Source organism: Salmo trutta, unplaced genomic scaffold (genome assembly GCF_901001165.1).
Source record: "Salmo trutta unplaced genomic scaffold, fSalTru1.1, whole genome shotgun sequence".
Lineage (NCBI taxonomy): Eukaryota > Metazoa > Chordata > Actinopteri > Salmoniformes > Salmonidae > Salmo > Salmo trutta.
The window spans coordinates 251,658-267,536 of NW_021822689.1; the positions used below are offsets into that span (position 1 = coordinate 251,658).

Consider the following 15,879-nt stretch of genomic DNA (forward strand, 5'->3'; position numbering starts at 1 on the left):
AACGACACCAAGGAGAAGAAGCAACAAGACATAATAGAGAAGACAAGTCTTTTCTAGTGATCGGTGGAGGGAAGGGTTTGGTCCCCTAGCTTATTTAGGGCATCGCCATGGCAACAGACCGAGGGTTCTGCGACAAGTGGTGATTCTAACTCAGGTCTCCCGCATATCAAAAGGCATCGCCATGGCAACAGACCGAGGGTTCTGCGACAGGCGGTGGTTCTAACTCAGGTCTCCCGCATATCAAAAGGCATCGCCATGGCAACAGACCGAGGGTTCTGCGACAGGCGGTGATTTTAACTCAGGTCTCCCGCATATCAAAAGGCATCGCCATGGCAACAGACCGAGGGTTCTGCGACAGGCGGTGATTTTAACTCAGGTCTCCCGCATATCAAAAGGCATCGCCATGGCAACAGACCGAGGGTTCTGCGACAGGCGGTGGTTCTAAGTCAGGTCTCCCGCATATCAAAAGGCATCGCCATGGCAACAGACCGAGGGTTCTGCGACAGGCGGTGGTTCTAAGTCAGGTCTCCCGCATATCAAAAGAAAGTAGTGGCCTATATTGGGAATAGGGTGCCATTTCTGAATCTTGAGGGGGAAGGCTAAGAACACTACAGGATAGTGTGCTCCTACAGCAGAGCACATACATGTTACACACGTTACATAGGCCTATGTGTTTTAATGCTACATCCGTGTTACAATACTGTCTGTGTAAACACAGAGGTTCGAGGTCGGGGGTCACTGTGTCAGGGTCAGGAGATCACTGTGGTAGTGTGCTATAAAACACAGCAGTGTGAGGTCACAACAGCAAGCCAACTGGGAACACTGCCCAAATGAAAGCTGCTTTGGAGTTTTATATAGCACCGCTCTGTTTAGCAATGTAGTAGTGTGCTGTCTGTCTGTTGGGAAGGGCTTTCTGCTGCTGTCAGGGCAGTGGTTGGGAAGGGCTTTCTGCTGCTGTCAGGGCTGTGGTTGGGAAGGGCTTTCTGCTGGTGACAGATCAGTGGTTGGGAAGCGCTTTCTGCTGGTGACAGATCAGTGGTTGGGAAGGGCTTTCTGCTGCTGTCAGATCAGTGGTTGGGAAGGGCTTTCTGCTGCTGTCAGATCAGTGGTTGGGAAGGGCTTTCTGCTACTGTCAGATCAGTGGTTGGGAAGGGCTTTCTGCTGCTGTCAGGGCAGCGGTTGGGAAGGGCTTTCTGCTGCTGTCAGATCAGTGGTTGGGAAGGGCTTTCTGCTGCTGTCAGATCAGTGGTTGGGAAGGGCTTTCTGCTGCTGTCAGATCAGTGGTTGGGAAGGGCTTTCTGCTGCTGTCAGATCAGTGGTTGGGAAAGGCTTTCTGCTGCTGTCAGATCAGTGGTTGGGAAGGGCTTTCTGCTGCTGTCAGATCAGTGGTTGGGAAAGGCTTTCTGCTGCTGTCAGGGCAGCGGTTGGGAAGGGCTTTCTGCTGGTGACAGATCAGTGGTTGGGAAAGGCTTTCTGCTGCTGTCAGATCAGTGGTTGGGAAGGGCTTTCTGCTGCTGTCAGAATAAAGGACATCAGAGGGGCGAAGGGCAGGAGAGGTCATGTATTGGAATACGACAACATAATAATATACAGAATGATAATAGTATTGATGACATTCCTCTCAGTTCCTCGGAGAATAACCAAAGACACTATTGAAGTGAGCAAACATATTGAGACATATAAACCGTATAACATCCATATTGTACTGTCTGTTTCTAAATCATCAGAGGGACCTTCTAGACCTAACCCAGGTCACCTAACTAACCTAGTGGTTGAATATGTGGACAACTACAAATACCTAGGTGTCTGGTTAGACTGTAAACTCTCCTTCCAGACTCACATTAAGCATCTCCAATCCAAAATTAAATCTGGTATCGGCTTCCTATTTCACAACAAAGCATCCTTCACTCATGCTGCCAAACATACCCTCGTAAAACTGACCATCCTACCGATCCTTGACTTCGGCGATGTCATTTACAAAATAGCCTCCAACACTCTACTCAGCAAATTGTATGTAGTCTATCACAGTGCCATCCGTTTTGTCACCAAAGCCCCATATACCACCCACCACTGCAACCTGTATGCTCTCGTTGGCTGGCCCTCGCTTCATATTTGTCGCCAAAGCCACTGGCTCCAGGCCATCTATAAGTCTTTACTAGGTAAAGCCCCGCCTTATTTCAACTCACTGGTCACCATAGCAGCACGCGCTCCAGCAGGTATATTTCACTGGTCATCCCTAAAGCCAACTCCCCCTTTGGCCGCCTTTCCTTCCAGTTCTCTGCTGCCAATGACTGGAACCAATTGCAAAAATCACTGAAGCTGGAGACTTATATCTCCCTCACTAACTTTAAGCATCAGCTGTCAGAGCAGCTTACCGATCACTGTACCTGTACACAGCCCATCTGTAAATAGCCCACCCAACTACCTCATCCCCATATTATTATTTATTGTTTCTCTTTTGCACCCCAGTGTCTCTACATGCACATCATCATCTGCACATCCATCACTCCAGGGTTTATGCTAAATTGTAATTATTATTTCGCCACTACGGCCTATTTATTGCCTTACCTCCCTAATCTTACTCCATTTGCACACACTGTATATAGATTTTTTATATTGTGTTATTGACTGTAGGTTTGTTTATCCCATATGTAACTGTGTTGTTTTTGTCGCACTGCTTTGCTTTATCTTGGCCAGGTCGCAGTTGTAAATGAGAACTTGTTCTCAACTGGCCTACCTGGTTAAATAAAGGTGAAATAAAATAAAATAAAAATAAATAAATAAAAAAATAAAAATGTTAAGTTATTTTAGATGATGACACCTAGCTATATAGTTAGCAAGCTAACATTATAGCTACTGAAACAGATTGTCGTTTTGCTATGTTTTTGGGGATGAACATTGTTTGCATCCATGAGCTAGCTAGCTTTTTTTTATGACCAGCACTGTAGGTGCGCGAGACAACTTTACCAGCATCATAGCTTACGTATCAATGAATCGTTGTGACATATGAAATACGAGTGATAGTGTAATCAATGTGTAATAACTACGTAAAAAAATGTATGAACGCTTTCAATTATTATGTGACGGGCAGTCATAGTCAGGTCCTAATTGGTCAACAAGCTTATTTGACACGTCAAATAGTGTTAAATAGTATATTTTTTGACACGCAAAGACCCAAACGGCGTTCCATAGTATGAGAAATCCTGGTTGAGAATGAAACGACTGAACAAATGAACAACGAAACAGAAGTGAAAGAAATAGGTTTTGATGATGTTTTACTGGTAATGGGGACATACGTAAATGCCAGCAAAATAACTTTTTGGTCAGTGTGGTGTGTGTGTAACCTTTATTTAACTAGGAAAATATTGTATATCTGTATCGGCCAAAAATGTCATATCGGTGCATCACAAATAATAATACTAATAATAATACTATTCAAAATAGTAATAATAATTATAATAATACTAGTAATAACAATAACAGTAATATAATAATAGTAATAATAATACTAGTAATAATAGTAAAAATAATAATAATACTAGTAATAATAATACTAGTAATAATAATAATAATAATAATGCTAGTAATAATAATAATAGTAATACTAATAATAATAATAATGCTAGTAATAATAATACTAGTAACGGTAATAATAGTAATACTAGTAATAATAATACCAGTAATAATAATAATGCTAGTAATAATAATACTAGTAATGGTAGTAATAATAATAACAGTAATAATAATAATGCTAGTAATAATAATGCTAGTAATAATAGTAATAATAATAACAGTAATAGTAATACAATTATTATTATTATAGTAGTAGTAGTAAATAATGGCTGTAGTAGGATAATACCTGCACTAGTCTGGAATGTTATAATAATAATAATAATAATAATAATAACAACAACAATAACTGTAATAAAAAAACTATAATAATAATAATAATAATAATGGCTGTAGTGTGACAATACTGCACTAGTCTGGAATGTAATAATAATAACAATAATAGTAATAATAATAACAATAATAGTAATAATAATAACAATAATAGTAATAATAATAACAATAATAGTAATAATAATAACAATAATAGTAATAATAATAACAATAACAGTAATAATAATAATAACAATAATAGTAATAATAATAACAATAACAGTAATAATAATAACAATAATAGTAATAATAATAACAATAATAGTGATAATAATAATAGTATTAATAATAACAATAACAGTAATAATGTCTGTAGTGTGATAATACCTGCACTAGTCTGGAATGTAATAGTAGTACAATCAGGAGAAACACCTTCACCGTCTGTCACTTCTAGACTACTCTACCACGCACGGACACGCACGCACGCACGCACGGACACGCACGCACGGACACGCACGCACGGACATGCACGCACGGACGCACGCACACTACACTGGAGGGTTACATAACTAACTTTACAGCCTGTCTGTCCAGGACACATAAACCAGTGATTTACAGCCTGTCTGTCCAGGACACATTAGCCAGTGATTTACAGCCTGTCTGTCCAGGACACATAAACCAGTGATTTACATCCTGTCTGTCCAGGACACATTAACCAGTGATTACATCATGTCTGTCCAGGACACATAAACCAGTGATTTACAGCCTGTCTGTCCAGGACACATTAACCAGTGATTTACAGCCTGTCTGTCCAGGACACATAAACCAGTGATTTACAGCCTGTCTGTCCAGGACACATAAACCAGTGATTTACAGCCTGTCTGTCCAGGACACATAAACCAGTGATTTACATCATGTCTGTCCAGGACACATAAACCAGTGATTACATCATGTCTGTCCAGGACACATAAACCAGTGATTTACAGCCTGTCTGTCCAGGACACATAAACCAGTGATTACATCATGTCTGTCCAGGACACATAAACCAGTGATTTACATCATGTCTGTCCAGGACACATAAACCAGTGATTTACAGCCTGTCTGTCCAGGACACATAAACCAGTGATTTACATCATGTCTGTCCAGGACACATAAACCAGTGATTTACAGCCTGTCTGTCCAGGACACATAAACCAGTGATTTACAGCCTGTCTGTCCAGGACACATAAACCAGTGATTACATCATGTCTGTCCAGGACACATAAACCAGTGATTACATCCTGTCTGTCCAGGACACATAAACCAGTGATTTACAGCCTGTCTGTCCAGGACACATAAACCAGTGATTACATCATGTCTGTCCAGGACACATAAACCAGTGATTACATCCTGTCTGTCCAGGACACATAAACCAGTGATTACATCCTGTCTGTCCAGGACACATAAACCAGTGATTACATCCTGTCTGTCCAGGACACATAAACCAGTGATTACATCCTGTCTGTCCAGGACACATAAACCAGTGATTACATCCTGTCTGTCCAGGACACATAAACCAGTGATTTACAGCCTGTCTGTCCAGGACACATAAACCAGTGATTTACAGCCTGTCTGTCCAGGACACATAAACCAGTGATTTACAGCCTGTCTGTCCAGGACACATAAACCAGTGATTACATCATGTCTGTCCAGGACACATAAACCAGTGATTTACAGCCTGTCTGTCCAGGACACATAAACCAGTGATTTACAGCCTGTCTGTCCAGGACACATAACCAGTGATTTACAGCCTGTCTGTCCAGGACACATAAACCAGTGATTTACAGCCTGTCTGTCCAGGACACATAAACCAGTGATTTACAGCCTGTCTGTCCAGGACACATAAACCAGTGATTTACAGCCTGTCTGTCCAGGACACATAAACCAGTGATTACATCATGTCTGTCCAGGACACATAAACCAGTGATTTACAGCCTGTCTGTCCAGGACACATAAACCAGTGATTTACAGCCTGTCTGTCCAGGACACATAAACCAGTGATTTACAGCCTGTCTGTCCAGGACACATAAACCAGTGATTACATCCTGTCTGTCCAGGACACATAAACCAGTGATTTACAGCCTGTCTGTCCAGGACACATAAACCAGTGATCTCCCCACGTTTCTATAGTTCTATTCAAATCTCCCTGTTGTTGTTGTTGTCGCACTGCTTTGCTTTATCTTGGCCAGGTCGCACTGCTTTGCTTTATCTTGGCCAGGTCGCAGTTGTAAATGAGAACATGTTCTCAACTGGCCTACCTGGTAAAATAAAGTTGAAATAATACATCTCTCCATGTTTCTATGGTTCTATTCACATCTCTCCACGTTTCTATGGTTCTATTCACATCTCTCCACGTTTCTATGGTTCTATTCACATCTCTCCACGTTTCTATGGTTCTATTCACATCTCTCCATGTTTCTATGGTTCTATTCACATCTCTATGGTTCTATTCACATCTCTCCATGTTTCTATGGTTCTATTCACATCTCTCCATGTTTCTATGGTTCTATTCACATCTCTCCATGTTTCTATGGTTCTATTCACATCTCTCCACGTTTCTATGGTTCTATTCACATCTCTCCACGTTTCTATGGTTCTATTCACATCTCTATGGTTCTATTCACATCTCTCCATGTTTCTATGGTTCTATTCACATCTCTCCATGTTTATATGGTTCTATTCACATCTCTATGGTTCTATTCACATCTCTATGGTTCTATTCACATCTCTCCACGTTTCTATGGTTCTATTCACATCTCTATGGTTCTATCCACATCTCTCCACGTTTCTATGGTTCTATTCACATCTCTCCACGTTTCTATGGTTCTATTCACATCTCTATGGTTCTATCCACATCTCTCCACGTTTCTATGGTTCTATTCACATCTCTCCACGTTTCTATGGTTCTATTCACATCTCTATGGTTCTATGGTTCAATTCACATCTCTATGGTTCTATGGTTCTATTCACATCTCTATGGTTCTATGGTTCTATTCACATCTCTCCACGTTTCTATGGTTCTATTCACATCTCTCCACGTTTCTATGGTTCTATTCACATCTCTATGGTTCTATGGTTCTATTCACATCTCTCCACGTTTCTATGGTTCTATTCACATCTCTCCACGTTTCTATTCACATCTCTCCATGTTTCTATGGTTCTATTCACATCTCTCCACGTTTCTATGGTTCTATTCACATCTCTCCATCCCTCCATTCTTGACATCACAAGTCCACTCCTTCCTTCAACTTCCTGTGACGTCATCACCCCTCGCCCCCGGTCTCCGTGTGTCATCTGGATGTCTTCATCTGATTGGCTGCTGGCGTGTAGAGGTATCGGTAGATGGCGTAGTAATGGACGCCTGCTCCCATGGCAACAAACAGGTGCCAGATAGCATGGGCGAATGGGACGAGTCCATCACTCTTGAAGAACACCATGCCCAGACAGTAACAGGCACCGCCCACTAATAACTCACACAGCCCCTCACGGTCCGGCTACAGGGGGACAAAAAGGGTTAAAGGGACAGTCCACCCAAATTACATTTTCTCTCAAACATGGTTAATCATTCATACACTGATCCATCACACTCTTTCCCCTCCTTGAGCCCACCGTTCTCTCTGTTTTTGTTTAGCCTTGTGTTGTTTTGTTTTGACTACTGTTTTTTGTTTCATTTCTACAATTGTAAAGAGACTTTGGGTCCTTAAAGTTATTTTTATACTGGTTCTTACCCAGTAAGCAGTCTATGGACAAGAGAAAGCTTTCGATGCTTTGGTTTTGTTTACCTGGCCACCGTCTTAAAATGCAAACTTTTTTAGCATTTGTGCCCCAAAACCAATGCAAGTCAATATCCCCGATTTGAGCATTTTTGGAGTTTGATGCCTAAAAGTGTCTCACCATGGACAGGATGACCAAGGCTGGGAACACTCCCATCACTGTATAACAGATCAGTTCCATCAGCTTATACCTGGAGACAAGAAGAGACAGAGAGAAGGGGAGAGAGAGAGAGTGAAAGAGAGGAGAAAGAGTGAGAGTGAGAGAGACAAGGGAGAGAGAGACACCCACACACCCCCTCATCCACAAACACGTTACCTCTAGTGGAAGAAGACACACCCCCCTCATCCACAAACACGTTACCTCTAGTGGAAGAAGACACACCCCCCTCCACCCTCATCCACAAACACGTTACCTCTCGTGGAAGAAGACACACCCCCCTCATCCACAAACACGTTACCTCTAGTGGAAGAAGACACACCCCCCCCCACCCTCATCCACAAACACGTTACCTCTCGTGGAAGAAGACACACCCCCCCACCCTCATCCACAAACACGTTACCTCTCGTGGAAGAAGACACACCCCCCTCATCCACAAACACGTTACCTCTCGTGGAAGAAGAAGACGTATGTGGTTCCGACAGAGGCCATCACCCAGACCAACCACCTCATGTGACAGGTCCAGGGTCCTAGCTCCCGCAGGTTCAACCTGGATAATATTCATGTTACATCACATGCTTTAAACAGACTACACACAAAACAAGGTCATCATATTCACAAGTTCAGCAGACTGATCTGATGATGTAGTCCAGACTAGTGTAGTCCAGACTAGTGTAGTCCAGTATATGATGATGTAGTCCAGACTAGTGTAGTCCAGACTAGTGTAGTCCAGACTAGTGCAGTACAGTATATGATGATGTAGTCCAGACTAGTGTAGTCCAGTATATGATGATGTAGTCCAGACTAGTATAGTCCAGACTAGTGTAGTCCAGTATATGATGATGTAGTCCAGACTAGTGTAGTCCAGACAAGTGTAGTCCAGTATATGGTGCTGTAGTCCAGACTAGTGTAGTCCAGTATATGATGATGTAGTCCAGACTAGTGTAGTCCAGACTAGTGTAGTCCAGTATATGATGCTGTAGTCCAGACTAGTGTAGTACAGTATATGATGATGTAGTCCAGACTAGTGTAGTCCAGTATATGATGCTGTAGTCCAGACTAGTGTAGTCCAGACTAGCGTAGTCCAGACTAGTGTAGTACAGTATATGATGATGTAGTCCAGACTAGTGTAGTCCAGACTAGTGTAGTACAGTATATGATGCTGTAGTCCAGACTAGTGTAGTCCAGACTAGTGTAGTCCAGTATATGATGATGTAGTCCAGACTAGTGTAGTCCAGACTAGTGTAGTCCAGTATATGATGCTGTAGTCCAGACTAGTGTAGTCCAGACTAGCGTAGTCCAGACTAGTGTAGTACAGTATATGTCAGATATTATAATGGTAGATCATTATATATATATATATATATATATATATATATACACATACATACAGCCTGGTATCACAGATATTATAATGGTAGATTATTATATATATACATGCAGCCTGGTATCACATATATTATAATGGTAGATTATTATATATATACATGCAGCCTGGTATCACAGATATTATAATGGTAGATTATTATATATATACACATGCAGCCTGGTATCACATATATTATAATGGTAGATTATTATATATATATATACATGCAGCCTGGTATCACAGATATTATAATGGTAGATTATTATATATATACATGCAGCCTGGTATCACAGATATTATAATGGTAGATTATTATATATATACACATGCAGCCTGGTATCACAGATATTATAATGGTAGATTATTATATATATATATACATGCAGCCTGGTATCACAGATATTATAATGGTAGATTATTATATATATACATGCAGCCTGGTATCACAGATATTATAATGGTAGATTATTATATATATACATGCAGCCTGGTATCACAGATATTATAATGGTAGATTATTATATATATACATGCAGCCTGGTATCACAGATATTATAATGGTAGATTATTATATATATATATATATACATGCAGCCTGGTATCACAGATATTATAATGATAGATTATTATATATATACATGCAGCCTGGTATCACAGATATTATAATGGTAGATTATTATATATATACATGCAGCCTGGTATCACAGATATTATAATGGTAGATTATTATATATATATACACATGCAGCCTGGTATCACAGATATTATAATGGTAGATTATTATATATATACACATGCAGCCTGGTATCACATATATTACAATGGTAGATTATTATATATATATACATGCAGCCTGGTATCACAGATATTATAATGGTAGATTATTATATATATACGCATGCAGCCTGGTATCACATATATTATAATGGTATATTATTATATATATACATGCAGCCTGGTATCACAGATATTATAATGGTAGATTATTATATATATACATGCTGCCTGGTATCACAGATATTATAATGGTAGATTATTATATATATACATGCAGCCTGGTATCACAGACATTATAATGGTAGATTATTTTATATATATATACATGCAGCCTGGTATCACAGATATTATAATGGTAGATTATTTTATATATATATATACATGCAGCCTGGTATCACAGATATTATAATGGTAGATTATTATATATATACACATGTAGCCTGGTATCACAGATATTATAATGGTAGATTATTATATATATACACATGTAGCCTGGTATCACAGATATTATAATGGTACATTATTATATATATACATGCAGCCTGGTATCACAGATATTATAATGGTAGATTATTATATATATATACATGCAGCCTGGTATCACAGATATTATAATGGTAGATTATTATATATATACATGCAGCCTGGTATCACAGATATTATAATGGTAGATTATTATATATATATACATGCAGCCTGGTATCACAGATATTATAATGGTAGATTATTATATATATACATGCAGCCTGGTATCACAGATATTATAATGGTAGATTATTATATATATACATGCAGCCTGGTATCACAGATATTATAATGGTAGATTATTATATATATATATACATGCAGCCTGGTATCACAGATATTATAATGATATATATATATATAATAATCTATCATTATAATATCTGTGATACCAGGCTGCATGTATATATATATATATATATATATATAATAATCTATATATATACATGCAGCCTGGTATCACAGATATTATAATGGTTGATTATTATCCTTACACTAAATGACCAAAAGTATGTGGACACCTGCTCGTCAAACATCTCATTCCAAAATCATGGGCATTAATATTTGTATTGTATTTATTATGGATCCCCATTAGTTCCTGTCAAGGTAGCAGCTGCTCTTCCTGGGGTTTATTATGGATCCCCATTAGTTCCTGCCAAGGTAGCAGCTACTCTTCATGGGGTTTATTATGGATCCCCATTAGTTCCTGCCAAGGCAGCAGCTACTCTTCCTGGGGTTTATTATGGATCCCCATTAGTTCCTGCCAAGGCAGCAGCTACTCTTCCTGGGGTTTATTATGGATCCCCATCAGTTCCTGCCAAGGCAGCAGCTACTCATCCTGGGGTTTATTATGGATCCCCATTAGTTCCTGCCAAGGCAGCAGCTACTCTTCATGGGGTCCAGCAAATTAAGGCAGTTATACAATTTTAAAACATTACAACACATTCACAGATTTCCCAACACACTGTGTGCCCTCAGGCCCCTACTCTACCCCTACCACAAATCTATGTGTGTGTGTGTATATATAGTGCGTATGCTATTGTGTGTGTGTGTGTGTGTGTGTGTGTATAGTGCGTATGTTATTCGTGTGTGTGTGTGTGTGTGTGTGTGTGTGTGTGTGTGTGTGTGTGTGTATAGTGCGTATGCTATCGTGTGTGTGTGTGTGTGTGTGTGTGTGTGTGTGTGTGTGTGTGTGTGTATAGTGCGTATGCTATCGTGTGTGTGTGTGTGTGCCTGTATCGGTGCCAATGTTTGTGTCTCTTCACAGTCCCCGCTGTTCCATAAGTTGTATTTTTACCTTTTAAATCTAATTTTACTGCCTGCATCAGTTACCTGATGTGGTATAGAGTTCCATGTAGTCATGGCTCTATGTAGAACTGTGTACCTCCCATAGTCTGTTCTGGACTTGGGGACTGTGAAGAGACCTCTGGTGGCATGTCTTGTGGGGTATGGGTGGGTGTCTGAGCTGTGTGCCACTAGTTTAGACAGACAGCTCGGTGCTTTAAACAAGTCAACACCTCTCATAAATACAAGTAGTGATGAAGTCACTCTCCTCCACTTTGAGCCAAGAGAGATTGACATGCATATTATTAATATTAGCTCTCTGTGTACATCCAAGGGCCAGCCGTGCTGCCCTGTTCTGAGCCAATTGCAAATTTCCTTTTGTGTGGCACCTGACCACACGACTGAACAGTAGTCAAGGTGCGACAAAACTAGGGCCTGTAGGACCTGCTTTGTTGATATTGTTGTTAAGAAGGCAGAGAAACACTTTATTATGAACAGACTTCTCCCCATCTTAGCTACTATTGTATCAACATGTTTTGACCATGACAGTTTACAATCCAGGCTTACTCCAAGCAGTTTAGTCACCTCAACCTGCTCAATTTCCACATTATTTATTACAAGATTTAGTTGAGATTTAGGGTTTAGTGAATGTTTTGTCCCAAATACAATGCTTTTAGTTTTAGAAATATTTAGGGCCAACTTATTCCTTGCCACCCACTCTGAAACTAACTGTAGCTCTTTGTTAAGTGTTGTTGTCATTTCCGTCGCTGTAGTAGCTGACGTGTATAGTGTTGAGTCATCCGCATACATAGACACTCTGCCTTTACTCAAAGTCAGTGGCATGTCGTTGGTAAAAAAATAATTAAAAAAGCAAGGGCCTAGACAGCTGCCCTGGGGAATTCCTGCTTCTACCTGGATTATATATGAGAGGCTTCCATTTAAGAACACCCTCTGTGTCCTGTTAGACAAGTAACTCTTTATCCACATTATAGCAGGGGGTGTAAAGTCATACGTTTTTCCAGCAGCAGACTATGATCGATAATGTCAAAAGCCGCACTGAAGTCTAACAAGACATCCCCCACAATAATTTTATCATCCATTTAATTTGTGTGAGTGCTGTGGTTGTTGAGTGTTCTTCCCCATAAAGCGTGCTGAAAGTTTACTGTGGAGTTGGTCCCACCTTTGCTGTTATAACAACTGAAGACTGTGGAGAAGCTCTGGACTATAGAGATAGACACAGTAGTGTCGTCTAGTTATAGAGACAGTAGTGTAGTCTAGTTATAGAGACAGTAGTGGTTATAGAGACAGCAGTGTAGTCTAGTTATAGAGAAAGTAGTGTAGTCTAGTTATAGAGACAGTAGTGTAGTCTAGTTAGAGACAGTAGTAGTTATAGAAACAGTAGTGTAGTCTAGTTATAGAGACAGTAGTGTAGTCTAGTTATAGAGACAGTAGTGGTTATAGAGACAGCAGTGTAGTCTAGTTATAGAGACAGTAGTGTAGTCTAGTTATAGAGACAGTAGTGTAGTCTAGTTATAGAGACAGTAGTGTAGTCTAGTTAGAGACAGTAGTAGTTATAGAAACAGTAGTGTAGTCTAGTTATAGAGACAGTAGTGTAGTTATAGAGACAGTAGTGTAGTCTAGTTATAGAGACAGTCGTCTAGTTATAGAGACAGTAGTGTAGTCTAGTTATAGAGACAGTCGTCTAGTTAGAAACAGTAGTGTAGTCTAGTTATAGAGACAGTAGTCTAGTTATAGAGACAGTAGTCTAGTTATAGAGACAGTAGTGTAGTCTAGTTATAGAGACAGTAGTGTAGTCTAGTCATAGAGACAGTAGTGTACTCTAGTTATAGAGACAGTAGTGTAGTCTAGTTAGAGACAGTAGTAGTTATAGAAACAGTAGTGTAGTCTAGTTATAGAGACAGTAGTGTAGTCTAGTTATAGAGACAGTAGTGGTTATAGAGACAGCAGTGTAGTCTAGTTATAGAGAAAGTAGTGTAGTCTAGTTATAGAGACAGTAGTGTAGTCTAGTTAGAGACAGTAGTAGTTATAGAAACAGTAGTGTAGTCTAGTTATAGAGACAGTAGTGTAGTCTAGTTATAGAGACAGTAGTGGTTATAGAGACAGCAGTGTAGTCTAGTTATAGAGACAGTAGTGTAGTCTAGTTATAGAGACAGTAGTGTAGTCTAGTTATAGAGACAGTAGTGTAGTCTAGTTAGAGACAGTAGTAGTTATAGAAACAGTAGTGTAGTCTAGTTATAGAGACAGTAGTGTAGTTATAGAGACAGTAGTGTAGTCTAGTTATAGAGACAGTCGTCTAGTTATAGAGACAGTAGTGTAGTCTAGTTATAGAGACAGTCGTCTAGTTAGAAACAGTAGTGTAGTCTAGTTATAGAGACAGTAGTCTAGTTATAGAGACAGTAGTCTAGTTATAGAGACAGTAGTGTAGTCTAGTTATAGAGACAGTAGTGTAGTCTAGTCATAGAGACAGTAGTGTACTCTAGTTATAGAGACAGTAGTGTAGTCTAGTTAGAGACAGTAGTAGTTATAGAAACAGTAGTGTAGTCTAGTTATAGAGACAGTAGTGTAGTCTAGTTATAGAGACAGTAGTGTAGTTATAGAGACAGTAGTGTAGTCTAGTTATAGAGACAGTCGTATAATTATAGAGACAGTAGTGTAGTCTAGTTAGAGACAGTCGTCTAGTTAGAGACAGTAGTGTAGTCTAGTTATAGAGACAGTAGTCTAGTTATAGAGAGTAGTCTAGTTATAGAGACAGTAGTGTAGTCTAGTTATAGAGACAGTAGTGTAGTCTAGTTATAGAGACAGTAGTCTAGTTATAGAGACAGTAGTCTAGTTATAGAGACAGTAGTCTAGTTATAGAGACAGTAGTCTATTTATAGAGACAGTAGTCTAGTTAGAGACAGTAGTGGTTATAGAGACAGTAGTGAAGTCTAGTTATAGAGACAGTAGTCTAGTTATAGAGACAGTAGTCTAGTTATAGAGACAGTAGTGTAGTCTAGTTATAGAGACAGTAGTGGTTATAGAGACAGTAGTGTATTCTAGTTTTGGAGACAGTAGTGTAGTCTAGTTATAGAGACAGTAGTGTAGTCTAGTTATAGAGACAGTAGTGGTTATAGAGACAGCAGTGTAGTCTAGTTATAGAGACATTAGTGTAGTCTAGTTATAGAGACAGTAGTGTAGTCTAGTTAGAGACAGTAGTAGTTATAGAAACAGTAGTGTAGTCTAGTTATAGAGACAGTAGTGTAGTCTAGTTATAGAGACAGTAGTGGTTATAGAGACAGCAGTGTAGTCTAGTTATAGAGACAGTAGTGTAGTCTAGTTATAGAGACAGTAGTGTAGTCTAGTTATAGAGACAGTAGTGTAGTCTAGTTAGAGACAGTAGTAGTTATAGAAACAGTAGTGTAGTCTAGTTATAGAGACAGTAGTGTAGTTATAGAGACAGTAGTGTAGTCTAGTTATAGAGACAGTCGTCTAGTTATAGAGACAGTAGTGTAGTCTAGTTATAGAGACAGTCGTCTAGTTAGAAACAGTAGTGTAGTCTAGTTATAGAGACAGTAGTCTAGTTATAGAGACAGTAGTCTAGTTATAGAGACAGTAGTGTAGTCTAGTTATAGAGACAGTAGTGTAGTCTAGTCATAGAGACAGTAGTGTACTCTAGTTATAGAGACAGTAGTGTAGTCTAGTTAGAGACAGTAGTAGTTATAGAAACAGTAGTGTAGTCTAGTTATAGAGACAGTAGTGTAGTCTAGTTATAGAGACAGTAGTGTAGTTATAGAGACAGTAGTGTAGTCTAGTTATAGAGACAGTCGTATAATTATAGAGACAGTAGTGTAGTCTAGTTAGAGACAGTCGTCTAGTTAGAGACAGTAGTGTAGTCTAGTTATAGAGACAGTAGTCTAGTTATAGAGAGTAGTCTAGTTATAGAGACAGTAGTGTAGTCTAGTTATAGAGACAGTAGTCTAGTTATAGAGACAGTAGTCTAGTTATAGAGACAGTAGTCTAGTTATAGAGACAGTAGTCTATTTATAGAGACAGTAGTCTAGTTAGAGACAGTA

The 15,879-nt window shown here is 39.3% G+C and overlaps 1 protein-coding gene and 1 long non-coding RNA gene across 2 annotated transcripts in view; one reads left to right on the plus strand and one right to left on the minus strand.

Moving 5' to 3' along the window:
- Positions 1-1,171, plus strand: LOC115183491 (uncharacterized). The gene is made up of 2 exons (XR_003874033.1): positions 1-450; positions 525-1,171. It is a non-coding gene; the product is annotated as an uncharacterized LOC115183491 (long non-coding RNA).
- A 5,905-nt stretch (positions 1,172-7,076) lies between these two features.
- The window catches only part of LOC115183501 (monocyte to macrophage differentiation factor 2), a 49,256-nt gene continuing 40,453 nt past the window's right edge, over positions 7,077-15,879 (minus strand). Inside the window, exons 5-7 of the mRNA XM_029744707.1 lie at positions 8,300-8,401; positions 7,816-7,885; positions 7,077-7,415 (exon numbers count right to left, since the gene is read on the minus strand). Coding sequence (XP_029600567.1) covers positions 7,212-7,415; positions 7,816-7,885; positions 8,300-8,401 — 376 coding nt within the window. The 3' untranslated portion in view covers positions 7,077-7,211. The remainder of the gene's footprint in view (positions 7,416-7,815; positions 7,886-8,299; positions 8,402-15,879) is intronic.